A 21,609-nucleotide genomic window follows, 5' to 3' on the forward strand; every position below is an offset into this window, starting at 1 on the left:
TCCATCGCGAAGTGATACTTACAAAAACGATAATGAAATCCAATATGGTCCAAAAACTCGTAAAGTATTTGGTGAATCCGAGAGCAATCCATTTGAGAACCATTTCAATGATGAAAATGAGGCAGAATCCTAAATTTGTCCAATAGAGGATTTTCTTGAGGCGTATATTGGAGTCCAAGTGGATGTCTTCGAAGCAGAGTGTAATACTGGAGGCGAAGATCAGCACCAGAACGAACCATTCGAATGTCGGGGTGTCCACAATGGTCAGGACGGCCGTTCGCACTGCAGTCCACACATTGCCAAGCGGTGTATTCAGGAAACGCTGGAAGCACGGACATCGTTCATAGCAACGTTGCGGGAAACAATCCTGTGGTACCTTCTGCGAGCGATTACGCCCGAAGCTGGGGAATGACATGGGATCCTCATAGCACCCTTTGGAATTTCGTCGACCACCCACCGTCAGATCGTCTACGTATGATACCAAACAGTGCCATGGTTTCTCAGTTCCTTTCGCTTTCTTATCTGTTGAAAGAAAGCAAGGTATATTACACTTTCTTCCATCTAAATAACATTAGTACCCATTTATAGCTATGTATTACGTCGACGTAATACGCCGACATAATACGCCGACGTATTACACCGACGTAATACACCGGTGTATTACGCCGACGTAATACAACGGCGTATTACGTCGGCGTAATACACAATTGTATTACACCGGCGTAATACACTGGTATATTACGTAGGCGTAATACACCGGCGTATTACGTCAGCGTATTACATAGCTATAAATGGGCCCTAGATCTAGACTATCTCACCTGATTTTGGACTCTTTCCTTTCGTCGTTTTTCGGGAATCGCTATCAGACTTTTCGGAAGAGTCAATATCCAATGTAACACTTTTAACAGTGTCCACTTGGCGATGTTGAACGGGAAAAGCGCTCCCAGTTTTTGGCATATGTGAAGTGGTCATCTTAATATTTTCTTGACTGTGACATATTTTAAGTGGAAGTGGCTCAAGGCTCAATTCCTTTCCCAGGTACTTCCTCGGCAACTTTTCACTCTCAACTTTGAGTGGTTGCCTCTCCTCAACTTCCTCAACGCGCTCAATAAGGCTCGTTCGCTTGATCCTCTCGAACGAGGCATGAAAGTCAGATTTTGGCTTCAATCCACCCATATCGTTGCTGAAGGGTGCCTGCAGTTGATCACAGATTTTTTTAATTTCCGCCGTCACGTGAAAATCATCATCGGAGATTTTCTTCTGTTTCTCCAAACTTCGTCGTTTGATCTTCACACTGCCCCCATCCGTGGGTACAGCATGTACGGGCTTTGGACGTCGACGTACAATATCAGTGGCTTCAAGAGTAGCTGGAAGAGATGAAGTCTTATCGTGACTCACTTTAATCGATGGCTTCCGTTCCAACGAAAGGGAAGATTGTTTCTTGAGATCAGTCATTTCTTTGTCAAAACTCTCGATCAAATGATCAAACTCCGATGTCTCAACCAAGGGTTTTTTATCATGGTACATCTTGTCTATGGAACCAGCTATACTACCTCCTCGTTTTGCTTCTAGCGTCTGAAAAATTGAATTTGAAATATTGCTAAGATTTGACCGCAAACTCGCACTTGAAACTTTTCGATCGGAAAACACAGAGTCATCTCGACGTCCATCATCAAAGACCAAACTATCGGTATCGGGATCTATTAGGGCACTTCCATATCCAACTGTTTCACTGAAGTAGTTGTTGCTGTTATCAAAGTCATCACTGAGAAATTGCCATAATTCTTTCTGCTCACAATTGAGCAGTTCATCGCGTAAATTCATTTGATTTGGCAACTCTTCGGGATCCGTTGGATCCGTTTGATTAGGAGGCAATTTCCCGGTTCCAGGCACCTTCAAACTCTGTGATTTCTGACTTGAACGCCTGGACTGTGGCGATATGTTGAGCTGAGTTACTGGTGATCGTACCGATAACTCTTCGTCCTTCTGACTCGGTTCATAGTGATCAATCTCCGTCATGTGAAGATCACCTGGATCAGTATCTGTGGAATTTATTGGTCCTAATGTTCTTAATTCTATTGATTCTGTTGTCGTTGGTTCTTCTCGACTATCATTTTGTTGTGTACCAAATCCAGATGAAATCTGATGCAAAAGCTTTCTTTCACTGGGAATTGGAGGTTTTGGATCATCATACCTGGTTTATGGAAAATATGTTAACTTGGCTCAGTTAGCTATTGAAGAATATGTAATATTACTCTAACTGATCCTCGGGGAATTGACGATCATCAACTTCTCGAAATGTTTCTTGACTTCCTGTTATTGGTTGGAGATGCCCTTTGGGATTCAATGGAATATCTAGCCCAAAGTCCGAGCCAGAAATTGGTCTGTTAAGCGATTCCTGTAATAATTTTTTTTTGAGTAATTGATTCTAAGTTAATTTTTTATGCAAATTGATAAGATAATTTACCTGATAACTATGTCTATAGAGAGTCTTTTGTTGAATTTCCACTGATAAGAAATGTTTATCAGCAGTCTTCAGTCGATCTTTGTTGCTTCTTCGCTTCACCATCACTTCATTGACGATCTCCTCGAGTTTTGGCTTCTGTCTATTCGCTTCTCTTGCTAATCGCTTCTTTCGTACAATCGAACGAATCCTTTCAAAGCTCCTTGCCAATTTAGATTCTTCACCAACCTCCTGAGTTAGCATATAACATTATCACATTATTGTCATTCAGAAAATGAGATAATTTATTGATATATTTTGCTTGCAATATGCAAATAGAATTTTCATCGATGTCTACATTTGAAATAACACTGCTCCACCAATTATGTGCAGAAAAAGCATTAATAAAAAAATGCAAAGACAATTTTCTACATATTGCAAATATTACACATTTAGATTTACCTTCTTCAATCTCTTCGTTGTGCAAGTATTACAAATTTGTGCAAAAATACACAGAAAGATAAGAGAAATTAAACATTTAAATGGATGATAGAGGGGTGAGACATTCAATGTCATGCCTCGATGATTATCTTTTATTTTTTAAATTATTTGAATTACGTGAATTTGCTTTTTTTTTAGGATTCATAATTACACTCTTGGAAACTTGATGAGCGCTGAAATATGTATACTGCGTTAATTGTTTTTTTACAGGACACACTCATACCACATGTAGCGCACCGCATTTAATACACAACATCAATATTTGCAGCATAGAATATTTACAAAAACAGTTATCTACAAGATTATTTTGCAAGTTATACAACTGAGAATAACAGAATAGTAAAAATTACCAACTTCCACTGAAAACTTAACTATTTGAATATATCACATTAAAATTGGCAAGGGAGGGTGACTCACTTTCACTCATGCATGACTTTAGAACATTATAAAAGTCTTTTTTTTTAAATTTATATCTGGGAAATTTGCCATGTATTTTCAAATAGTCAATACCCAAGAGAAACTATCTTCCAAATTGAATTATCTTGTACGTAGCTCATACGTTTGGCACATGAGCTTTGAAAAAATGTTCAGCTGCTTGCAACTGCCCTATCCTCTCTTAATTAGCTTACAAATTTTAAAATAGTATAATTTGATAACTCATTTCCAACTTTTACCCACAATAGAGAAGTGTCAATTTTATTATGTGGATTATTAGAATCTTTTACAACCACATAATAAAACGGTAATAATAATAACCGTAAAATCGACTATCTTCCCGGCGTTCCAAGCTATAACTCTTATTAGTTTGAATTAATTTATATATTTTTGATGGGAATTTTAATTTTATTATCACTTAGAATGACATTTTTATTTTCCTTTAAAAAAAATTCTAGAAAATATGAATTCTCATACGAATTTAGCAAATAATAGTTAGAACCTAAGCACATTGACAGTACCTCATGACAGTACCTTCCGTACTTTCCCATACAAAATTTGTATTCGATAAAGTCGATAAGTGAGAAAAAAGATGAGAAGCCAATAAAACACATCACGGAAAAGTTTACAAAAATAATTATGAAAAAGGACAATGGGCAGAAATGTATAGAAGCTGGTCCTACCCTTCGCCAGAGATGGGACTAGAGACTAGGCCCTTTTTTAAGTACTGATATCAACTTAATGAAAAATCCGGTGATCGTTTGTTTGTTTGCACCAGGCGGGACTCGATCCCACAACTGCGAGAGTTGAGTCAGGGATGTCTCCGCCAGAGTCGACGCTCTTGCCGATTGCGCCACTGAGATCCCCAAAAACATGCAAAAACTTCTTTATTTACGAAAATTTTCACATTACAAAAAATTAGAATTGCTGTAGATTAGGGTCTAAAAAGGAGGTATTAAGAAACTTTTTACAAAAAGTTCAGAGTTTAATGGCTTTATTAAAATATTTTTACTCTATAGGGGAAAATGACCATGCTTGATACTGTAAAATGATGTCCAAGGTTTGTGATTATTTTCTGATTAACACACAAACCAAAGCGATTCTTGCACTATGACAAAAAAATGTCTCACTTATTAGGTTCATAATCCAACCTCAAATAGTTCCTGGAAATTCTTAGATTTTCCTCAAGAAGAAAGTGGAAATTCAGTAGCGATTTTTATACAAGTTGGGTCCGGGGCCTTCCTGTATAATAATTGATTCGACAATTCGGAGGCCCATTTTCACTGCAAAAAATTCACCGGATACAAAAAATTGCACATCAATATTTAGACGGAACTCTAATCTATCTGCCTAAATCGTTTATATGACTGGTTATTAGTTTTAAAATCACTTTTATGTAATTTTTCTAAGCCATGTTTTTATGACATTAGGGCGCTAGCGAAAACCATTTTTTCACTTTGAGCCCATGAAAATGTCATTCTGCAACCTTAAAATTCAGGCAACAGGGTTAAAGATTATGTCAATTGTCGATAAAATTGGCGGATTGCAATATGTGTAATTATGAAATAATCACATCTAATGATATAGTTGCCACATTAAAATTATCATTCATGGACCCTTCTTAAAATAAAGGATGGACACAAGTAGAATTCATGAATTTGTTACCACCCACAAAAACAGTGTCCACCAAGTAAAAATATTTTTACATAAAAATTAGTACTGATGACCCCTCTATGTGCCTATGATAGTAGTTTTCGTGAACAGCGTTATTAATTAAGAAATACTTATAAAATATCATGTATCGAAATTACAGTTTTGGGCCTATTTTTGATTTTTGCTTCCTGAAACCAGGAAAAAAGAGCTAGGATCCTAATTTTTTTAGGAAATGTGAAGCTTAGCACCAGCTATTGAAATATATTGCGATGAGTCATAACTATTGATTAACATAGGAAAAAAATAGTTATTATCAAGCTTGGATCGTATCAAGCATGGTCACTTTCCCCTACTCTAAACTAATTCAAAGTTTTTGAGTAAATGGTATAATTTGTATGACCCTATCAGAGGCTCTATCAGAGTCCTTAATTGTTTTTCAAGGAGAATATTTCTGCATGGAAAATATGTCCCTACATGCAATTTTTTCATAAATTTGAAGGATGCTCAAGGATTGATGAGGAAAATCTGGAAAATTGCATAAAAATGCAGAGAGGTATATATAGTTTGGTCTAGAAATATCTTCCTTAAGACTTCCCCTACAAATTGTTCTTTGCATGTTTTCTTAAGCATGTTTTATGCTTTTGCGATTGAATCCGGAGCAAAAGTTGTTACTTTTGCCATTACCTATTCTATGGTATAGGTCTCATTCGTGACGAAAGGTTCAATCGTTTTGTCCATTGTCCTTGACGAATTTTTGAAGGAATATTTAGAGATCGAATCAAATACATTTTGAGATGAAGAATGAAATAAGTTCCTTTAACTTGTTAATTTGGAAAAGTAACGAAAATTAATTAAGCGCGTTACTCTTTTAAAGCAAACTTTAAAAACTTTGTTGTTGCAAAACGTTTTAAACGTAAGCATCGCATGAACGTTTTTGAAAAACTTGCATCACGTGAATAAAATTCTCATGTAAGTCACTCACGTGACAAGCAAATTACTTGCATTTGAAATAACTTTAGCAACGTAAGATAACGTTTTTTTTACGTTAACCATTTAAGGGCGATTGGAACACAGAGAAAATTATTTTTTCTGAGTATCTAAAGTTCGTACACTATCAGAAAATAGACGATTGAAGGAATTTAGTCAATTTAGGTCTAGGATATTAATTTGCAAGGCTCCAGCTATTTGCTGTGTAGTAGAAATTTAAGCTAAAAAATGGGGAATTTACAAGATCTCACATTGATGAATAATTTTTTTTTATTTCCAATTTTCTTTACGCAGAAATCTTGTATCATTAGAAACTACAATAACTATACTATTCATCACAAGAACGAAAATTATCATTCATTGGTATATTCAGGAAAACTTATTAAATGTTACGGGCTATAGGTTCCCATCATTCATAAAGTGAAAAACATACCAAATTCGCCTCTATTAGATATTCTAAGGTTTGATGTTACACGTTTCATTGATTTTATGTATCCATATAATTTTTTATTGTTGATTTTCGGTCAATAAAAATCGTCTTGTTCGTAAAGGCTTAACTTTCTGATTTGTTAGGATGATCTTAGTAGGAATAGTACTTCTATTTTCTGTATCTATTTGTTCTTCTTGGAGCTATATACTGTTTTAATTTTTATTTATCTGATCGATTTACATACATTATTAGATCCACAGACTACACGGTTAGAGATAGCAGCTTTAAATCATCTGAAGACCCCTTATATAAATCAACCCTGAAATCATTAAGATTACTTCAAATTACCAAATCTCTTATTTTTCTTCATAATCACATGATTTTTTTTTCATTTTAAAAATCACTGTAAAGATTTGTTTAAATCAAGGATTTCAAATATTATCCAGGTATGAAGATTATAAGATAAGATACATTTTAATAGAACTATTTCGATTTGTTTTCCAAATTACCTTTTTTTTTGAATCTAACTCTTCATGTTAAATATTAATATTTAGATAGTAGGGGAAAGCTTTAAGACTTCGAACACACTCTGGCTTCGAATACTTTGTACTTTTCGCATATTAATTTATTGGATCTGACTTAATGTGTGACTTAAGCGACTTAAGACTACCTATAATTATATTGAAATTAGGATAGATTCATTAAAAGAATATTGAAAAAAATATGAAGTATTTGAAGCAAGAGTATGTGCGAAGCCTGAAAGCCTTCTCTTAATTTAGAAAGTTTTATAATTCTAAATATTAGATAGCTTCTAAAAATCTTTTGAAAGTTGGTAATTTCTTTATCTTCTCATAGATTTTGATATTGATATGATCTCTGTTTGTCCAAAGAATATAAACAATTTTAGCTGAGATTCTTTACAATCCCAGCTTTTTGGTCCAAGGTTTTCTCAGTGTAGCAGGGTATATTATGCTTGGAAAATCTCCATCTCAGGAGACATTTATCTTCAATCTTTTCTCTCCATTCATGCAGAAATTACACATCAAACACTGTAACACCAGCAATAATCACACCCAGCCATTCACATTAAGTTACAAATTATTACACACACAGGACAGTGAATAAATAAATAGGGCAGATAGAGTTGGAAGGAAAACGAACCTCTTTTTTCGATTTAAGCTCCTCTGAATTGAAACTGTTGAGCAACAAGGCCAAGAACAAATTCAGCACCATGAAATTTCCCATTACAAGTGTCGGTAGGAAGATGGCAAAACACGACGAGGCTCCATCCTAAAGGCAAAATGGGAGAAAGAAGAAAAAAAGAATTTATTAGTCTTCAATTAAAAGTTTTCTCCACTGCAGAAAAAAAAGCTCGCAATTTATTTTTATTCTTCCACAATTCAACGAGCGTATATTACTTTCTCCTCAGCTCTCATGCAATCCCACAAAGGCTCTATCCATTCTCCGCATAAAATACGAAAAATCATCATGAAGGAGTGAAAAAAATCGTTGAAATTCCATCTGAAATGAAAACAGTTGAAATAGGAAATGTCCATCACCTCTCAACTCAGCTCTTTTAATCAATTTTCATGGCATAAAGATTTGTTTTTATAGCCTCACCTGGGAACAGGATCGGGAAAAAATTTGTCGGGTGTGTAATCTTTGGAGAACAATTGCATTCCAATCACGGCAAATATATATATTACTATCACTAATACGAGAGTCAAATTTCCGAGAGCACCTATTGTCGATATTATAATACTAAGTAGAACTTTCATCGTTGTCCATGATTGAGCCAGTTTTAGGACTCTCAACTGTAAAAAAAATATGCTTGATTAAAATAAAGTATTTTGGGAGATTCACCGTTTTCCGCTACTATTAATTAACTAATAAATAAAAGATTTCTTTTAGGTAAAAGTGGCGGAAAAGGGTAAATTCACTCTACAAATTTTTTCAAACTTACCAATCTCAGGCCTCTGAGGACACTCAGCCCATCAACAAGTTCAAAAATAATGTCTAAAAGGCTGGCAGATACGATGATTAAATCAAAAATATTCCAGCCACAGAGGAAAAAGTCTTTTGATAAAGCCATCAGCTTCATAATGCATTCAAAAGTAAAAATTGATGTGAACACCTGCAAAAAATACATTATTTCTAATATTTATTTTCTAAGTGTGTATTTAATCATTTAAATATCAAATAGTCTAGATCTAGACGATAGGGCAATGTTGGCATGGTTCGCACAGAGTGAACCTTCATACAACGCAAATTTTCTCTTTGTTTGCAAAGAGCTAGTTCGTCATTTCTTAGCCATAAGATAGATCATTATTAAGCTGATGAAACGAGATGAGAAATGGTAGGTCAGCTCTTTGCAAACAAAGAGGAAATTCGCATCGTTTGAAGGTTCACTCTGTGCGAACCATTCCTACAATCCCCTAAGTAGGGAAAGCTTTAGGCTTCACACATAGACTGACTGAGTACTTCATATTTTTCCTATTTTTCTCATAGGGGAAGTTAGGCATGGGTCGCACGTTTTCTCGAAGTCCATTTTTAAGATTTTTTCTGGCTAAACTGTGAAATGGACAGTAGATTACGCTACACCAAAAAATCTTTGATCTTTTGGGTTTCTTTATGTGCCTGATTCATTACCACAAACAAAGTCTCTGATTTTTCCTGGACAGGAAAATGAAAAAAGAATGACGATTTGTGCAAACCTTGCCTGTGGAGCCAAGGTTCAACCTATAGGTGGTATAGGTTCGTCATTGCATTTTTTCCTGGAATTATTATTCCTCCCAATTAAATAGTTCTTTTTTATAGTTTTAGTTTTAGATTAAAGAGCCATGAATCCGTGAAAACCATCGTTTCACTACAAGACTGTCCCTAATACCGGCTTCAGACTGGAGGTTTAGCCCAGTTCCCGAAGATCTAAAAATCTAAATAACAAGCAATTTTATTGATTTATTAAAATCTAATGGATCATTTGCCCTTAATATATAATTCTAAACAACAATTTCCTATAAAAACGTGCCTGATAAGGAAATCGAGGAGTTAAGCCAGATGGCTAAGCCTTACGACCTCGACACACTTACGACTTAAGCCGAGAGTCGACTTAGTGGAAAATGACGGAAAAGTATTATAACCATTAATGCGAATATAATTGCGCTAAGCCGTCTCTCGGCTAATCCTCAAGTCTGTCTAGGCCCTTAGGTCTAATACCCGTATAAAGCAATTTTTTGCCATTTATCTGAAGCACTATTTTTCTTGCATTTGAATGTCGACAAATTGACTAAAATGTGAGGATTTCGAATACGACAACATAAGAAAATTTATCAGCTCAATTTTCTTGGTCTCTCTGAACTCTTTCTTCATCTCTTCCTCCCTTTGTTTTCCTCATTGAGGTTAGGTTCTGATTTTCACGGAGTTATCACACTAGAAAATTTTACATTAAAGTTAAAGTGAAAAGTTGCTCATTAAAACTTCTAGAATCACTCGAAATTGCTGATTTAGTCAGGACACATTGCTCGAATTGCTCAATGTCACGATGGCACGCGGGTTGTTAAATGAATGATTTTGTTTTTGAAGTATTTTAGTCGTTTGTGTGAAAATGAGTAATGTCAGTGAAGAAGAGGAAGTTCTCTTGTACGCTACTTTTATGTCGTGGAAAAGGACTCGCCAAGCGAGAAGAAGGTGGATGTGGGCGAGTGATTGGCTTCTAATACGATCTTCACATGGCGATTTCGTTGAAAATCTCTATGATGACAACATCGCAAGTAACGAATTTTTGGACATAATAATTTTCTCCGGATGACTTCGGAGGAATTTGAAGAGCTTCATCGTATTGCCTTATTTACAAAAGAAGACTACGAAAACGAGGGAGCCAATATCACCCAAATCCCAACTTATGTGTGAGTTCCGGCGATTGGTGACTCAATTTGTCGCAAACGGACTGAAAGCCATCAGATCGGTTGCCTCTATTTTTTTTATTCCCGGCATTTTGTAGTCCTAAATGACGGATTCTTGATGTACAGCCTCAATAAATTCGGCCATCATCTCATTTGACCACGATATCCTAGAAGTTTATGAAGGAATATATAAAATGCAGATCGAACACATTTTTGCTTAGATTTTTTCTTACTTATCTTCCTGACCAATCTTTTTAATGTCATTTGTCCTTTCTCTATCTCGTTCGCGATAAAATAGGTATTGGAACTACTTTTTATAACAATTTAATCACGAATAAACTGGTGGGAAAATTGTGGCGCAGAAATCACCCGAATAACTGCAATAAAGTCTTACCCGATGAAAATTTAATGAGCAAATTTTGCTCATTATTTTGCTCATTAATTATCAATCGTATTTATCCTATTTTAATCTATTTAAACCAATTTTTGTGACCCGAGTCCACTTTTTTATCACTGAATGAATCAATTTATAAAAGCTCTAGACAAAAATTGCACATTAGGACATATATCAGCAACAATTAATATAAATCACATTAAAATTTTAATGTGAAATTCTCTAGTGTGATACCACGGTCAAGCTGCTGGAGTGGCCTAATGGGTTGTCGAACCATAACACTTTCAGCAGTTGAACCATTACGTAGTGTAGCATTTGCGAGCTTTTCGCCAGTAGGGAAAAACTTCCTCCGATGCAAAACATTATTACGTAAATATTAATTCACATTAACCCTTCATCCATTGGTGTAGGGGAAACTGGGGCACCACCAAACACGGGGTACCACCAAACACTGCGATTTTTTAATCGGATATTGGATATCAGAGAATAAGACCGATAGGAATTTATAGGCACTATAGGGATGCTTGTCCACTGAAGGAATGGTCGAGATAGTCCAAGTAGTTTAGAAATAAAAATGAGTGTTTGGTGGTGCCCCAGTTTCCCCTAAGTGGTTTTTCTGAAAATGAACTTAGATGTGAGAAATCACACGAAATATACGCCATCAAAATTAGCAATTTTGGGCCAATTTTTTATTTATTATCCTAGATCCTAGGAAAGAAGGGTTAGACTGCTTATTTTTGTTCTAAAGATATGTTTTATAATTACCTATATTATGGCTAAGAAATTAGGATTCATCTCTTTCAGTGAGAGAAATCCGAAAAAGTTAAAATAATATTCCGGAAATGTTTATTTTACCTTACAGTATTGATCCAAAATCGGTGTAAATATTATGCTTTTAAGGTGTATTAGGGGTTAAAGTTACCCTTTTCCATGTTATTTTTACCCTTAAAAAAGTGTAAAATTAACATTAAAAAATGTTGATATATTTTTACACCTAAAAAGTGTCAAAGTTATGAGGAAAAAAAGTTAATCGCACCCCCGTTTTTTCTCAGTGTTCCCAACAAAGAAAAAATTCGGATTGTTCAAAGGCTCGCGCGTGCGAAGCATGCCAAACTTCCCCTATTCCTATAATGAATCTGACCTAATAGCAATATATTTTAAGATAGTCTCAAGTCACATATTTCGTGAAAAAAATATGAAGTGTTCGAAGTTAGAGTATTTGCGAAACCTGAAAGACTTCCCCCTCCTTTATTTTTATCTTTAAAATTCTATATTTGGAAGCATCGTTCTAGGATTATTAGTTCTTCGGAACTTATCCTTGGTCTTTATAGTTTCTAAATCTTCTATAAATAATAATTAATAAAAATTTCATCTTATTTAAAAATTTTAATTATTTATTAAATTAGCCATATTCCATGACGCAAACTGAATTTGAAGGACCTTATTTTGATTTTCGATTTAATTTTTTTTTGATTTTAATGCCCAGCGCACAATAACTTTTGTTTGTAAACATGTTTTCAGAGCTTCCTGTGAGAGGAAGTGAGATCTAGATCTAGTCATCCCGCTCACTCTAATAGGCAGTTTCGAAAACATGTTTACAAAACAAAAGTTATTGTGCGCTGAGCATAATAATCCCGAATAAAAGATAAGCTCTTTTGTGTGTGTTTGGTGTAATTAATTTATTATCAATGCGACTTTATATGATTCATAGAAATTTAAAAGTTTTTAGATCCTTACATAAATAAAATTATTAAACATTTTAGTGATTTAATAAAATTCTCTTCACGATGAGAAATACATGAGATATGGCTATATAACTCTTCTTAATTATGTCATTATTCATCCAGAACGGAATATCTGGTGGAAAATTCTTACTTCAGTGAAATTATTCACTTGGATTTTAAACTCCATTCAAATGTCTTCCTCGAACGATGAATAGAAATACCTTTTCAAATTTCCTTTATACTTTTTTTTCTCATCGATTGCCTAGAATATAAAATTTTTCAAGTATTCTAACTTTTAATTTTTCTGAGTATTAAAAGTTTCAGGGTTAATTTTTGAGTTACCTGCCAGAAAACAAGACCAATTTCAATTATATAATGATCAAAAGTTGTCCAAGGGGAAAATCTTGGCAAGTGAATGGAATTCTCTATGAGAAAAAACTTTTCAAGACAGAGATACCAAAAAAAACTTCCCTTGGCAGACAGTGTCATGTAATTAAAGATTACATTTACAGGTCTTTCGCCTCGCCTAAAGAAAATGTACTGAGCTGTGCAGGGGGAAAAAAGTTTACATTTCCCCAAAGTTGTAGACAAGAATGTTCCACCAGGCAAAAGTTACTAAAAGAGAGAGTAAACAAGAATTAAGAAGAATATATACTAACTTTATTTCCAATATCTAAGGCTTGACGAATATTTTCACTCATTCCGTGATGTTCTAACGCTAAGAACATTGTATTAAGGACTATACATAATGTAATTGCTAATTCAAACAGTGGATCCTTAACTACCTGCAAAGAGAGTGGAAAATGTGCCAGAAAATTAAACAAGTAAACGCTTATTATCATTCTAATTATCATCATACTTTGTATAAACAATTTTGGAACTGTAGCCAGCCCTCGTAATCTATACAGCATTGAACACATCTGTCACAATTTCGATCAGGAAGATCATCTGAAATTTAAAATAGGTATTTGAAATTTAATTCGTTTTTTTACTAACAATTAGGATTAGTAAAAAAAAGATTATTTGGTTGAGTTTCAGTAAGAATCTGAAATATTTTTTATGAACCTTTTGTAAAATTTTAAAATCTAACTTAATAAAAAGTAATTATAATTTTTCTAATAAGGAGATAAATTATTTTCAGCAACAATATCATAATCAAAAATATTTTACACATTTTTGATCAGTTGATTAGCAAATTGACCATTAAAGGCTCCAGCACACCTTTTACATCAGGAAAAATTTCATGAAATCAAAATTAACGTCCCCTTCTGCCTTAAATGTTTTGCATATGGCTATATCATTCTTTCGTACTCCAAATTCCATTGAACGAAATTTTATTTGGTCTGATGTTTAAAATAAGAAGAAGAGTTCGAAAGAGTGAGATAGGCACATGCAAAACGTTTGAGAATAAAATAGATTTGAATTTCGAATACAGTGCCCGCTCTCTAATCCGGATCGGCGTAATACGGACAAGTTCTCGACGGTTACATTTAAAACAAATTTGAGGTTATGTATGCATGTGTGTTCAGCAATGAAAATTAATTATCCTGTGATGTTTTTGTTTAATAAATGAAGTATAATAGCATAGAATTCTCTAATTATGTCTTTTTAATCTTCTTTAAAATTTTTATTGGAATTTCGATATTCGAAACTTGTATTATATTTTCGATACGTTGAACAAATTCAAAAAATCCATCCGGATTACGAATCGGGTATCTGTCATATTGTCTCCCAATCATCCGGATTACGAAACGGGCACTGTACATGAAATTTTCCTGATCTAAAAGGAGCCGTAAAAAATCAAGTTCGGCCGTTGATTATTCAAGATGATCAGTTACAATATCAATTTTTATCAGTAATGCACTAAAAAATTTAATGTCATATATTTTATTTTAAATCAAGTCTAAAACACTTAAGATGCTTATCTTCTTTAAAGTATTATATTTTATTTGTTGAAATTATTTCACTATTTTTTGTTATTGATAATTTGAAATACTGATAAAATTATAATTGTTATTGATCAAAATCATTTATTAAAAGAAATAAATTAGTCATTATTTGAAATTTGGAACACCATAACAGCCAGAACAGGTTTTGAGCAAATATTATTAAGAAGTATTTCCAAAATTTAATATAAAAATATGCAGTGTGCCGGACAAAATACCGAAAACCAAAATCCCGAAAAACCAAAATTCCGAAAACTCAAATCCCGAAAAGTACATAACTTGAAATGTAAAATCCCGAAAAGTCAAGATCCTGAACGCCACAATCCTGCAAGAGGCTAAATTATACGCAGGAGAATGATATCTTAAAACAGAAAATTTACTTTTGGGTCCAACAAGCGCGGATGCAAACCTGGTAGTAGTTATAACACTTTTAAACAGGATTCCGGATCTTAGTCCTTTAAGAATTTCGGTATTCGGAATTTTGGCTTTCGGGATTTTAGCTTTCGAGATTTTGGGACATTAGGGATATGTATTTTTTGGGATTTTTAACCATTTGGAGATTTTATTTTTTTAGGATATCGATCCATTCGAGATTTTGACGTTCCGGATTTGGCTTTTTGGGATTTTGGTTCATTAGGGATATGTGATTTTCGGGATTTTGAACCATTTGGGATTTTGCCTATTCGAGATTTCGATCCATTCGAGATTTTAGTGTTCGAGATTTGGCCTTTTTGGGATTTTGGCCCATTAGGGATATGTGTTTTTCGAGATTTTGAACCATTCGGAGATTTTGTTTATTAAGGATTTCGATCCATTCGAGATTTTGGCGTTCGGGATTTGGCCTTTTTGGGATTTTGGGCCAATAGGGATATGTGTTTTTCGAGATTTTGAACCATTTGGGATTTTGTTTATTTAGGATTTCGATCCATTCGAGATTTTGGCGTTCGGGATTTGGCCTTTTTGGGATTTTGAGCCAATAGGGATATGTGTTTTTCGAGATTTTGAACCATTCGGAGATTTTGTTTATTAAGGATTTCGATCCATTCGAGATTTTGGCGTTCGGGATTTGGCCTTTTTGGGATTTTGGGCCAATAGGGATATGTGTTTTTCGAGATTTTGAACCATTTGGGATTTTGTTTATTTAGGATTTCGATCCATTCGAGATTTTGGCGTTCGGAATTTAGCCTCTTCGGGACTTTGGTGTTCGGGATTTTGATTGGGACCCATTTTACATTATAAAGAACGTATCTATTTGTTTCTCATTTTGCACTTTTAATGAATTTAGAATAAGTTTGAACTAATGTTTGTATAAAACAATGAAGAATCTAATTTTGAAATTTAACTTTCTCAAAAAAAGAAAATTAAAAGTGGGGTAAAAATAAGAATAAGGCATTGATTAGAAATTATGCAAGTCTAGAATAATTTCAACCACATATTTTTATCATGTTTAAAAGAGTTGTCCTAATTCTAAATTGATTTTTTTCGAAATTTCGCACTGTTTGTATATAATTTCAAATTTTGCCTTGTGTTTTTTTCTTATTTTTTTTTTATTTTTTCACGAAAAAACATATTATAAATAAATAATCAGTCAGAGTTACAATAGAATAACTTTTTTTTGGACGCATTAAATATACCTGTACTTTTAGATTGTAAAGTTAAATAATAAACAGTTAAAATTAATTCAGTGACTGTATTTTATTAATTATTAAAATTGAAAATTGAGGAAATGAAGAAATGGTAGAAAGTTTCATTGTGATACTGTTTTATAAAACTAATAGCAAAGCTAGTAAAAGCATACACAAAGACTATAATAGTGAGTAAATGTAAGGCATAAAGATTTTTTAGTTTATTGCTTTCAAAGATATAGAAAAATTCGCTAAAATTTAAACTCAACGTTCGCGAACCAGTTTTACTTTTTTCTAAAGTTGTTTACTGAATTTTAAATTTAATAAATTTAATATTTAATTTTTCAATTTTAACACTAAACCTACCAAGAATCGGTCAAATTGACCGGTTTAAAATTAACTCATATTAAAACGGTACAATATCACTATCAAACTTTATGAATTTCTTAAAATATGCATGTAATATACTTTTCAGTGTTTAAATTTTAATTTTTTGCTCTTTTCCAAGACAAATTTGTTGAATATCCTACCTTACTACGGTTTGTCATTTGACCGAAAAACGACCAAAAACGGTCGGTAGGTTTAGTGTTAATTAGAAAGGAGAATAAAACGATTAAATAAAAATATTGTTTATTTTTTGAGGTTTGTTATGATAGTAATTGACCCAGTAAGAGAACAATTAATTGTGTGATGTAGATTCTACAAAGTCAGTAGAATTTTAATTAAATATTAATTTGGTTAAGAAAATGTTTAATTAAGCATGATACCTGCAGAAATTCCACATATTCTCCTTGTAACATAACAAAAACAAATATTAATTACTAATGCACTTACCTAAAACAACAATTTGAGATAGATACTCTGGATGAAGAGCATACATATTGTGCTTCTTCATCCGTGCAATATTGCCATTGCACTTAATTATTCGCACTTCACGGGGTGAAAGCGCTAACGTTACAGGCGTCACATCCCGATGGAGTTGCTATGTCATAAAATAGTGTATAGTAATAAATTTATTAATTATTTAATAAAAGAATGAGGTGGAATTAGATGATGGAGATCGGATTTTATGAGAAAGTAAAATTTTACCTCAATATTAGCTGCATGGAGCAATTCCATGGCTAGATCCTGCTCATCATGGTCATCCACAACGCCAGAATCATCGAGGGAAGATTCACGATTGACACCCCCGCCCTCGCTGGCGTTGGAACTCGCCTGACGACTGGTAGGCAGAAGTTGACCCCTGTAATTGGCTCCTTCAAAAGTGAGAAAATCGAATTAGCCACAGAGAGCTCTTAGTATAAATCCCCTAATGAGTGCTCATGGGACATACAACCAGAGAGTGGTTGGGGTTGGTCCAGGCGGTAAAAAGGTTGCTACCAAGAGCATACACCACTAATTAGTGTTTCTGCACTACTAACTATATCCCACCCCTCACCACACAACAACTCATGAAACTTTTCTATTTGCTCAAGCACCACATCCTACTACCCTAGAGAAAATTCTAATAAATTTTTAACACTATTCCACGTTTTTTTTTTAATTGTGTGGAAGATGTGGCCAAGTCTAATCCGTTTAATTTAGAACTGCTTCTATAAAAGCAATACATTATTATGGCTCTATGCATATAACCAAGGATTGTCGATCAAGGAGATTAAGGATTTTCTTATATCAATTACGTGCTTTTAAAAGCTTTTGATATACCTACAATTGCAGTACATGTAATCACTGTCTTTCACTTATTGAAAATATAGTCGTTATTAATATTTTTATGTGTACAAATTATCGAAGCTTATAAACGGAGATACGAATTTAGAACTCTGTAAGGAAGATGTTTGTTGTATTTTAAAAAGACTTTTTATTTTGACTTTTAAGGATTTCAGTTTTCGGTTTTCGTTCGAACTCAAATAACGATCTGAAAGTGAAAGACGTTTGCTAGATAAGTTAAGTGGAGATAAAATGCAGCTAATGCAAAACCCTAAAAATTCAGAAGTTCAAAACCTCCGTTTAAACCGGTTTTAAAATGCAATATTTTCATATTTTGGTATAAGAGACTAAACGCTTCTAGTATTCAACTTAAGCACTGTAATTGTATTACAGCCTTCAATTTTCAATTTCAATTTCAATTTATTCAAAATACCAACAACAAAATAGGGTTCAGCCCTTTTACAAGTGTGTGGCTACAAAATAAACTATAGAGGAAAAAAATTAGAACGTCTTGTTGAACATTCAAAGATCTTTAATTTTCTCCTAAATAGAGTAAAAGTTACTTCCTTAGAATTGAAGCTATGGTTAGTTAAGTATCGAAAAACAGAAAAAAAGACGGTTTCACCTAGGGTTCAAAAAATTGAAGTCTAAATGATAGCGGAGACTGGGGCAAATTTGTCAAAAGGAAAATTTGAATATTCACTATTTTCTAAAATAAAACAGACTCAGGCTTGAAATTTGTATTATAGATAGCCTCATGAACTTTCTTAAACTTACAAAGTTTCAAGGGATTCGTAGAAGGATTATGTAAAATAAAAAATAATTAAATTTTGATCCCTGTTTTTGGAATTGGCACAGAAAATATTAATACTGATTACCTCAATTTAAGCACATTTCTCGTTAAGATAGAGAAAAATTATCTTCGACAAAGTTGTAGAGTAATAAATTTCCTATAAAAATATGTCTATTTGATATTTTTAACACTTTGCGAGAGTAAAACGTAACAAATTATCCGAAGACTGACAAAATTTGCCCCAGCAATTTTGTGAATCTCCACAAAATCGACTTTTAGAAAATGATTCGAAAATCACATTTCTTTCGAGTTAGAGGAAAATAGTCTTCTGCAATGTTGTAGAGCAGTAAATTTCCTATAAGAATACGCTCATTATAAAACGTTTAAGTTTTCTCAGAGCTCGTGAAAGAATTAAATATGCGTTTTGACAAGTTTTGCCCCAGTCTCCCCTAAACGTTAACGTAAATCATTAGGCAAAATCTTTGTTGCATAGTAGTATAATCAAATTGATGTCAATTCAATCAAGCATTAAAATCAATACATTATATGGTATATACTTTTAGGGTAAGGAGCCGACGTAACAATTCATTAACTACAATAATCCGGTGATCGTCGGATGGGAGAAATCAGCCCAGAATAAAAAACTTTTCTTCCCAGAGCTTTCGATGCCCTACGCACCTTCTTCAGTGGCTATAGAGGCAGTTTTATTACAATAATGAATTTACAAAATTTAATTTTCTCTTATTTTCCACTCACTCGAAAATGTCAGGTTTCTGGGCCTTTGTCTTTCTTGGGGGCCGAAGGGATGTCTTCATTGGGTACATGGATTCTGAACTACACACTTCACGAACAATTCCACAGCGATAATCTACTTTTTACAATTAATTGACTATACAATTTACACAAAGTTCAATAAATTAAATAAAATTCTTTGGCTAATATCTCTCTTTCTTGGCGCTTTTTTTTGGTACTCTTTGTGTGAGAAAACTGGAGAAAAAAAAAGGCGCCAAGAAAGAGAGATATTAGCCAAAGAATTTTATTTAATTTATTAAACTTTGTGTAAATTGTATAGTCAATTAATTGTAAAAAGTAGATTATCGCTGTGGAATTGTTCGTGAAGTGTGTAGTTCAGAATCCATGTACCCAATGAAGACATCCCTTCGGCCCCCAAGAAAGACAAAGGCCCAGAAACCTGACATTTTCGAGTGAGTGGAAAATAAGAGAAAATTAAATTTTGTAAATTCATTATTGTAATAAAACTGCCCCTATAGCCACTGAAGAAGGTGCGTAGGGCATCGAAAGCTCTGGGAAGAAAAGTTTTTTATTCTGGGCTGATTTCTCCCATCCGACGATCACCGGACTATTGTAGTTAATATATGGTATATTCATGTGCTGAATTGTTTTAAGCCTTATTAAGTATAGACCATTGTTCAGATGGAAAATGTTACTTTAATTCTTATATTTACATAAGTTTTTTCTAAGTTTTTCCTTGAAACGTTAAAAAAAGGAACAAGATATGAATATAAAGCATTTAACCCTTTAAGGACCAAAGGGTCAGCGATTATAAAAAAAAACAATAACATATTTTTTTTCTATAGATATATAGTTGTTTTATCTTGTATAGTCAGATTTTTTTTTGGATTCTTAGTGATCCATTGAATTTTAAAGAATTAGAGCTGAATGTGCCGTATATATCCAGGAAGAAAATAGTTTTTTCATTTATAAACTTTTCTTTTAAATACTCTTTCATCTATACGTATATTAACATAAAAGGTTTAACAATTTAAGAAAAGTAACCACATATCCCAAATCAGTTTTGGAATTTAAGATCTTCCTTTACCCTTGCATTAAATTAAAGTATAAATTTTTTTTACTGCTCAAACTCAAAGAGAGAGCAGTTATATAATCGCTTCTTTTCAAGGTCAAAAGTCAATAAATTTGGAGGGCTCATTTTTCAAGCAATTTGGTTAAATTTTGATTTTTTGGACAGGTATTGAAACTTCGAACCCGGCTCTATCGGTCTTCATCGGTAATGAATCGATTGAGTACCGATTTTTGAATAATTTTTTTCGGAATTAATTTGTACTTGACCTTAAGTTTGTTCCTGAGGTAGAGGGGTCAAACGGGTTAAACAGTAAGAAATATAGAATTTTGGTCTTCGATGCCTGCCCCGCCCCTATAAGTGGATATTATCTCGGACAGTCTTTTTTCCTTTTTCCTCTATCCCCTATATTCTATTGTAGAATGTTTAAGATTCTAGTACGTGAAAAACTATTCTTGTAACCATACTCTTCAAGGATATAGCCAGGATTTTAATATGACGAGGCCAAATTTAAAGAAAAAAATTGAGAAGAATACTTTTGGAGAATTATCCGTCGTTTTTCTAAAGCAAAGCACCCGGAATTTTCTGAAGAAAAATTTGCAAAAAATCAAATTAACCTAATTCCAATTTAAATTTGACCTTTTTAAAAACCAACAAAATCCTTTATTTAAACATTTTGGAAAAAAACGACTTAGAAACTGTTCTTTGAGGAAATTTTGTCCCTTGATCTAAATATTTTAACGATTTCGATGTAACTTATTTAAACGAAAGGGGTATAAAACTTTTAAGCTTCTCTTGGTCGAAATTAAGTTTAACGTTTTAAGGACGAGAAGGACACTGGTGTTCCAAAAATAAAAACATTCTTTTTTGATCATAAAGAGCTTTTTATCTTCTAAAGTCCTAAAAATAGCTTTTGTTTTTAGGACACCGGTGTACCTTTGGTCCTTAAAGTGTTAAAGCTTGAAAATGATGGCAAAAAAAAGAAATAGCTTGGACCAAAAGGCGTTTAAGAATCTACTAGAAAAAATAAACATAAATTCTATTTTTATCTGATTTTGACATTTTGATGATTTTCTAAAATTTAACATCTCGATTTTTTCTGATCTCAAATTATTTGTAAGAGACAGAAACATTTCCACAAAAAATTCTCTTAAGAATTTTTCTTAAAATGTTAATTTTCTTAAAATATTTCCCAATTGGGCTTTTCTTTGTGGGGAAATTAGGTAAAAATATGAATTAATATAAAA

General features: G+C 33.3%; 1 protein-coding gene across 1 annotated transcript in view; it reads right to left on the minus strand.

The window, feature by feature from the left end:
- LOC129804607 (sodium channel protein 60E) overlaps positions 1 to 21,609 on the minus strand; it is a 198,820-nt gene that overhangs the window by 10,736 nt on the left and 166,475 nt on the right. Inside the window, exons 12-23 of the mRNA XM_055852097.1 lie at positions 17,130 to 17,296; positions 16,875 to 17,022; positions 13,329 to 13,417; positions 13,129 to 13,254; positions 8,413 to 8,583; positions 8,070 to 8,263; positions 7,868 to 7,970; positions 7,611 to 7,739; positions 2,468 to 2,695; positions 2,256 to 2,398; positions 819 to 2,194; positions 23 to 522 (exon numbers count right to left, since the gene is read on the minus strand). Coding sequence (XP_055708072.1) covers positions 23 to 522; positions 819 to 2,194; positions 2,256 to 2,398; positions 2,468 to 2,695; positions 7,611 to 7,739; positions 7,868 to 7,970; positions 8,070 to 8,263; positions 8,413 to 8,583; positions 13,129 to 13,254; positions 13,329 to 13,417; positions 16,875 to 17,022; positions 17,130 to 17,296 — 3,374 coding nt within the window. The remainder of the gene's footprint in view (positions 1 to 22; positions 523 to 818; positions 2,195 to 2,255; positions 2,399 to 2,467; positions 2,696 to 7,610; positions 7,740 to 7,867; positions 7,971 to 8,069; positions 8,264 to 8,412; positions 8,584 to 13,128; positions 13,255 to 13,328; positions 13,418 to 16,874; positions 17,023 to 17,129; positions 17,297 to 21,609) is intronic.

The sequence above is a fragment of the Phlebotomus papatasi genome, chromosome 2 (genome assembly GCF_024763615.1).
Source record: "Phlebotomus papatasi isolate M1 chromosome 2, Ppap_2.1, whole genome shotgun sequence".
NCBI classification, from domain to species: Eukaryota; Metazoa; Arthropoda; class Insecta; order Diptera; family Psychodidae; genus Phlebotomus; species Phlebotomus papatasi.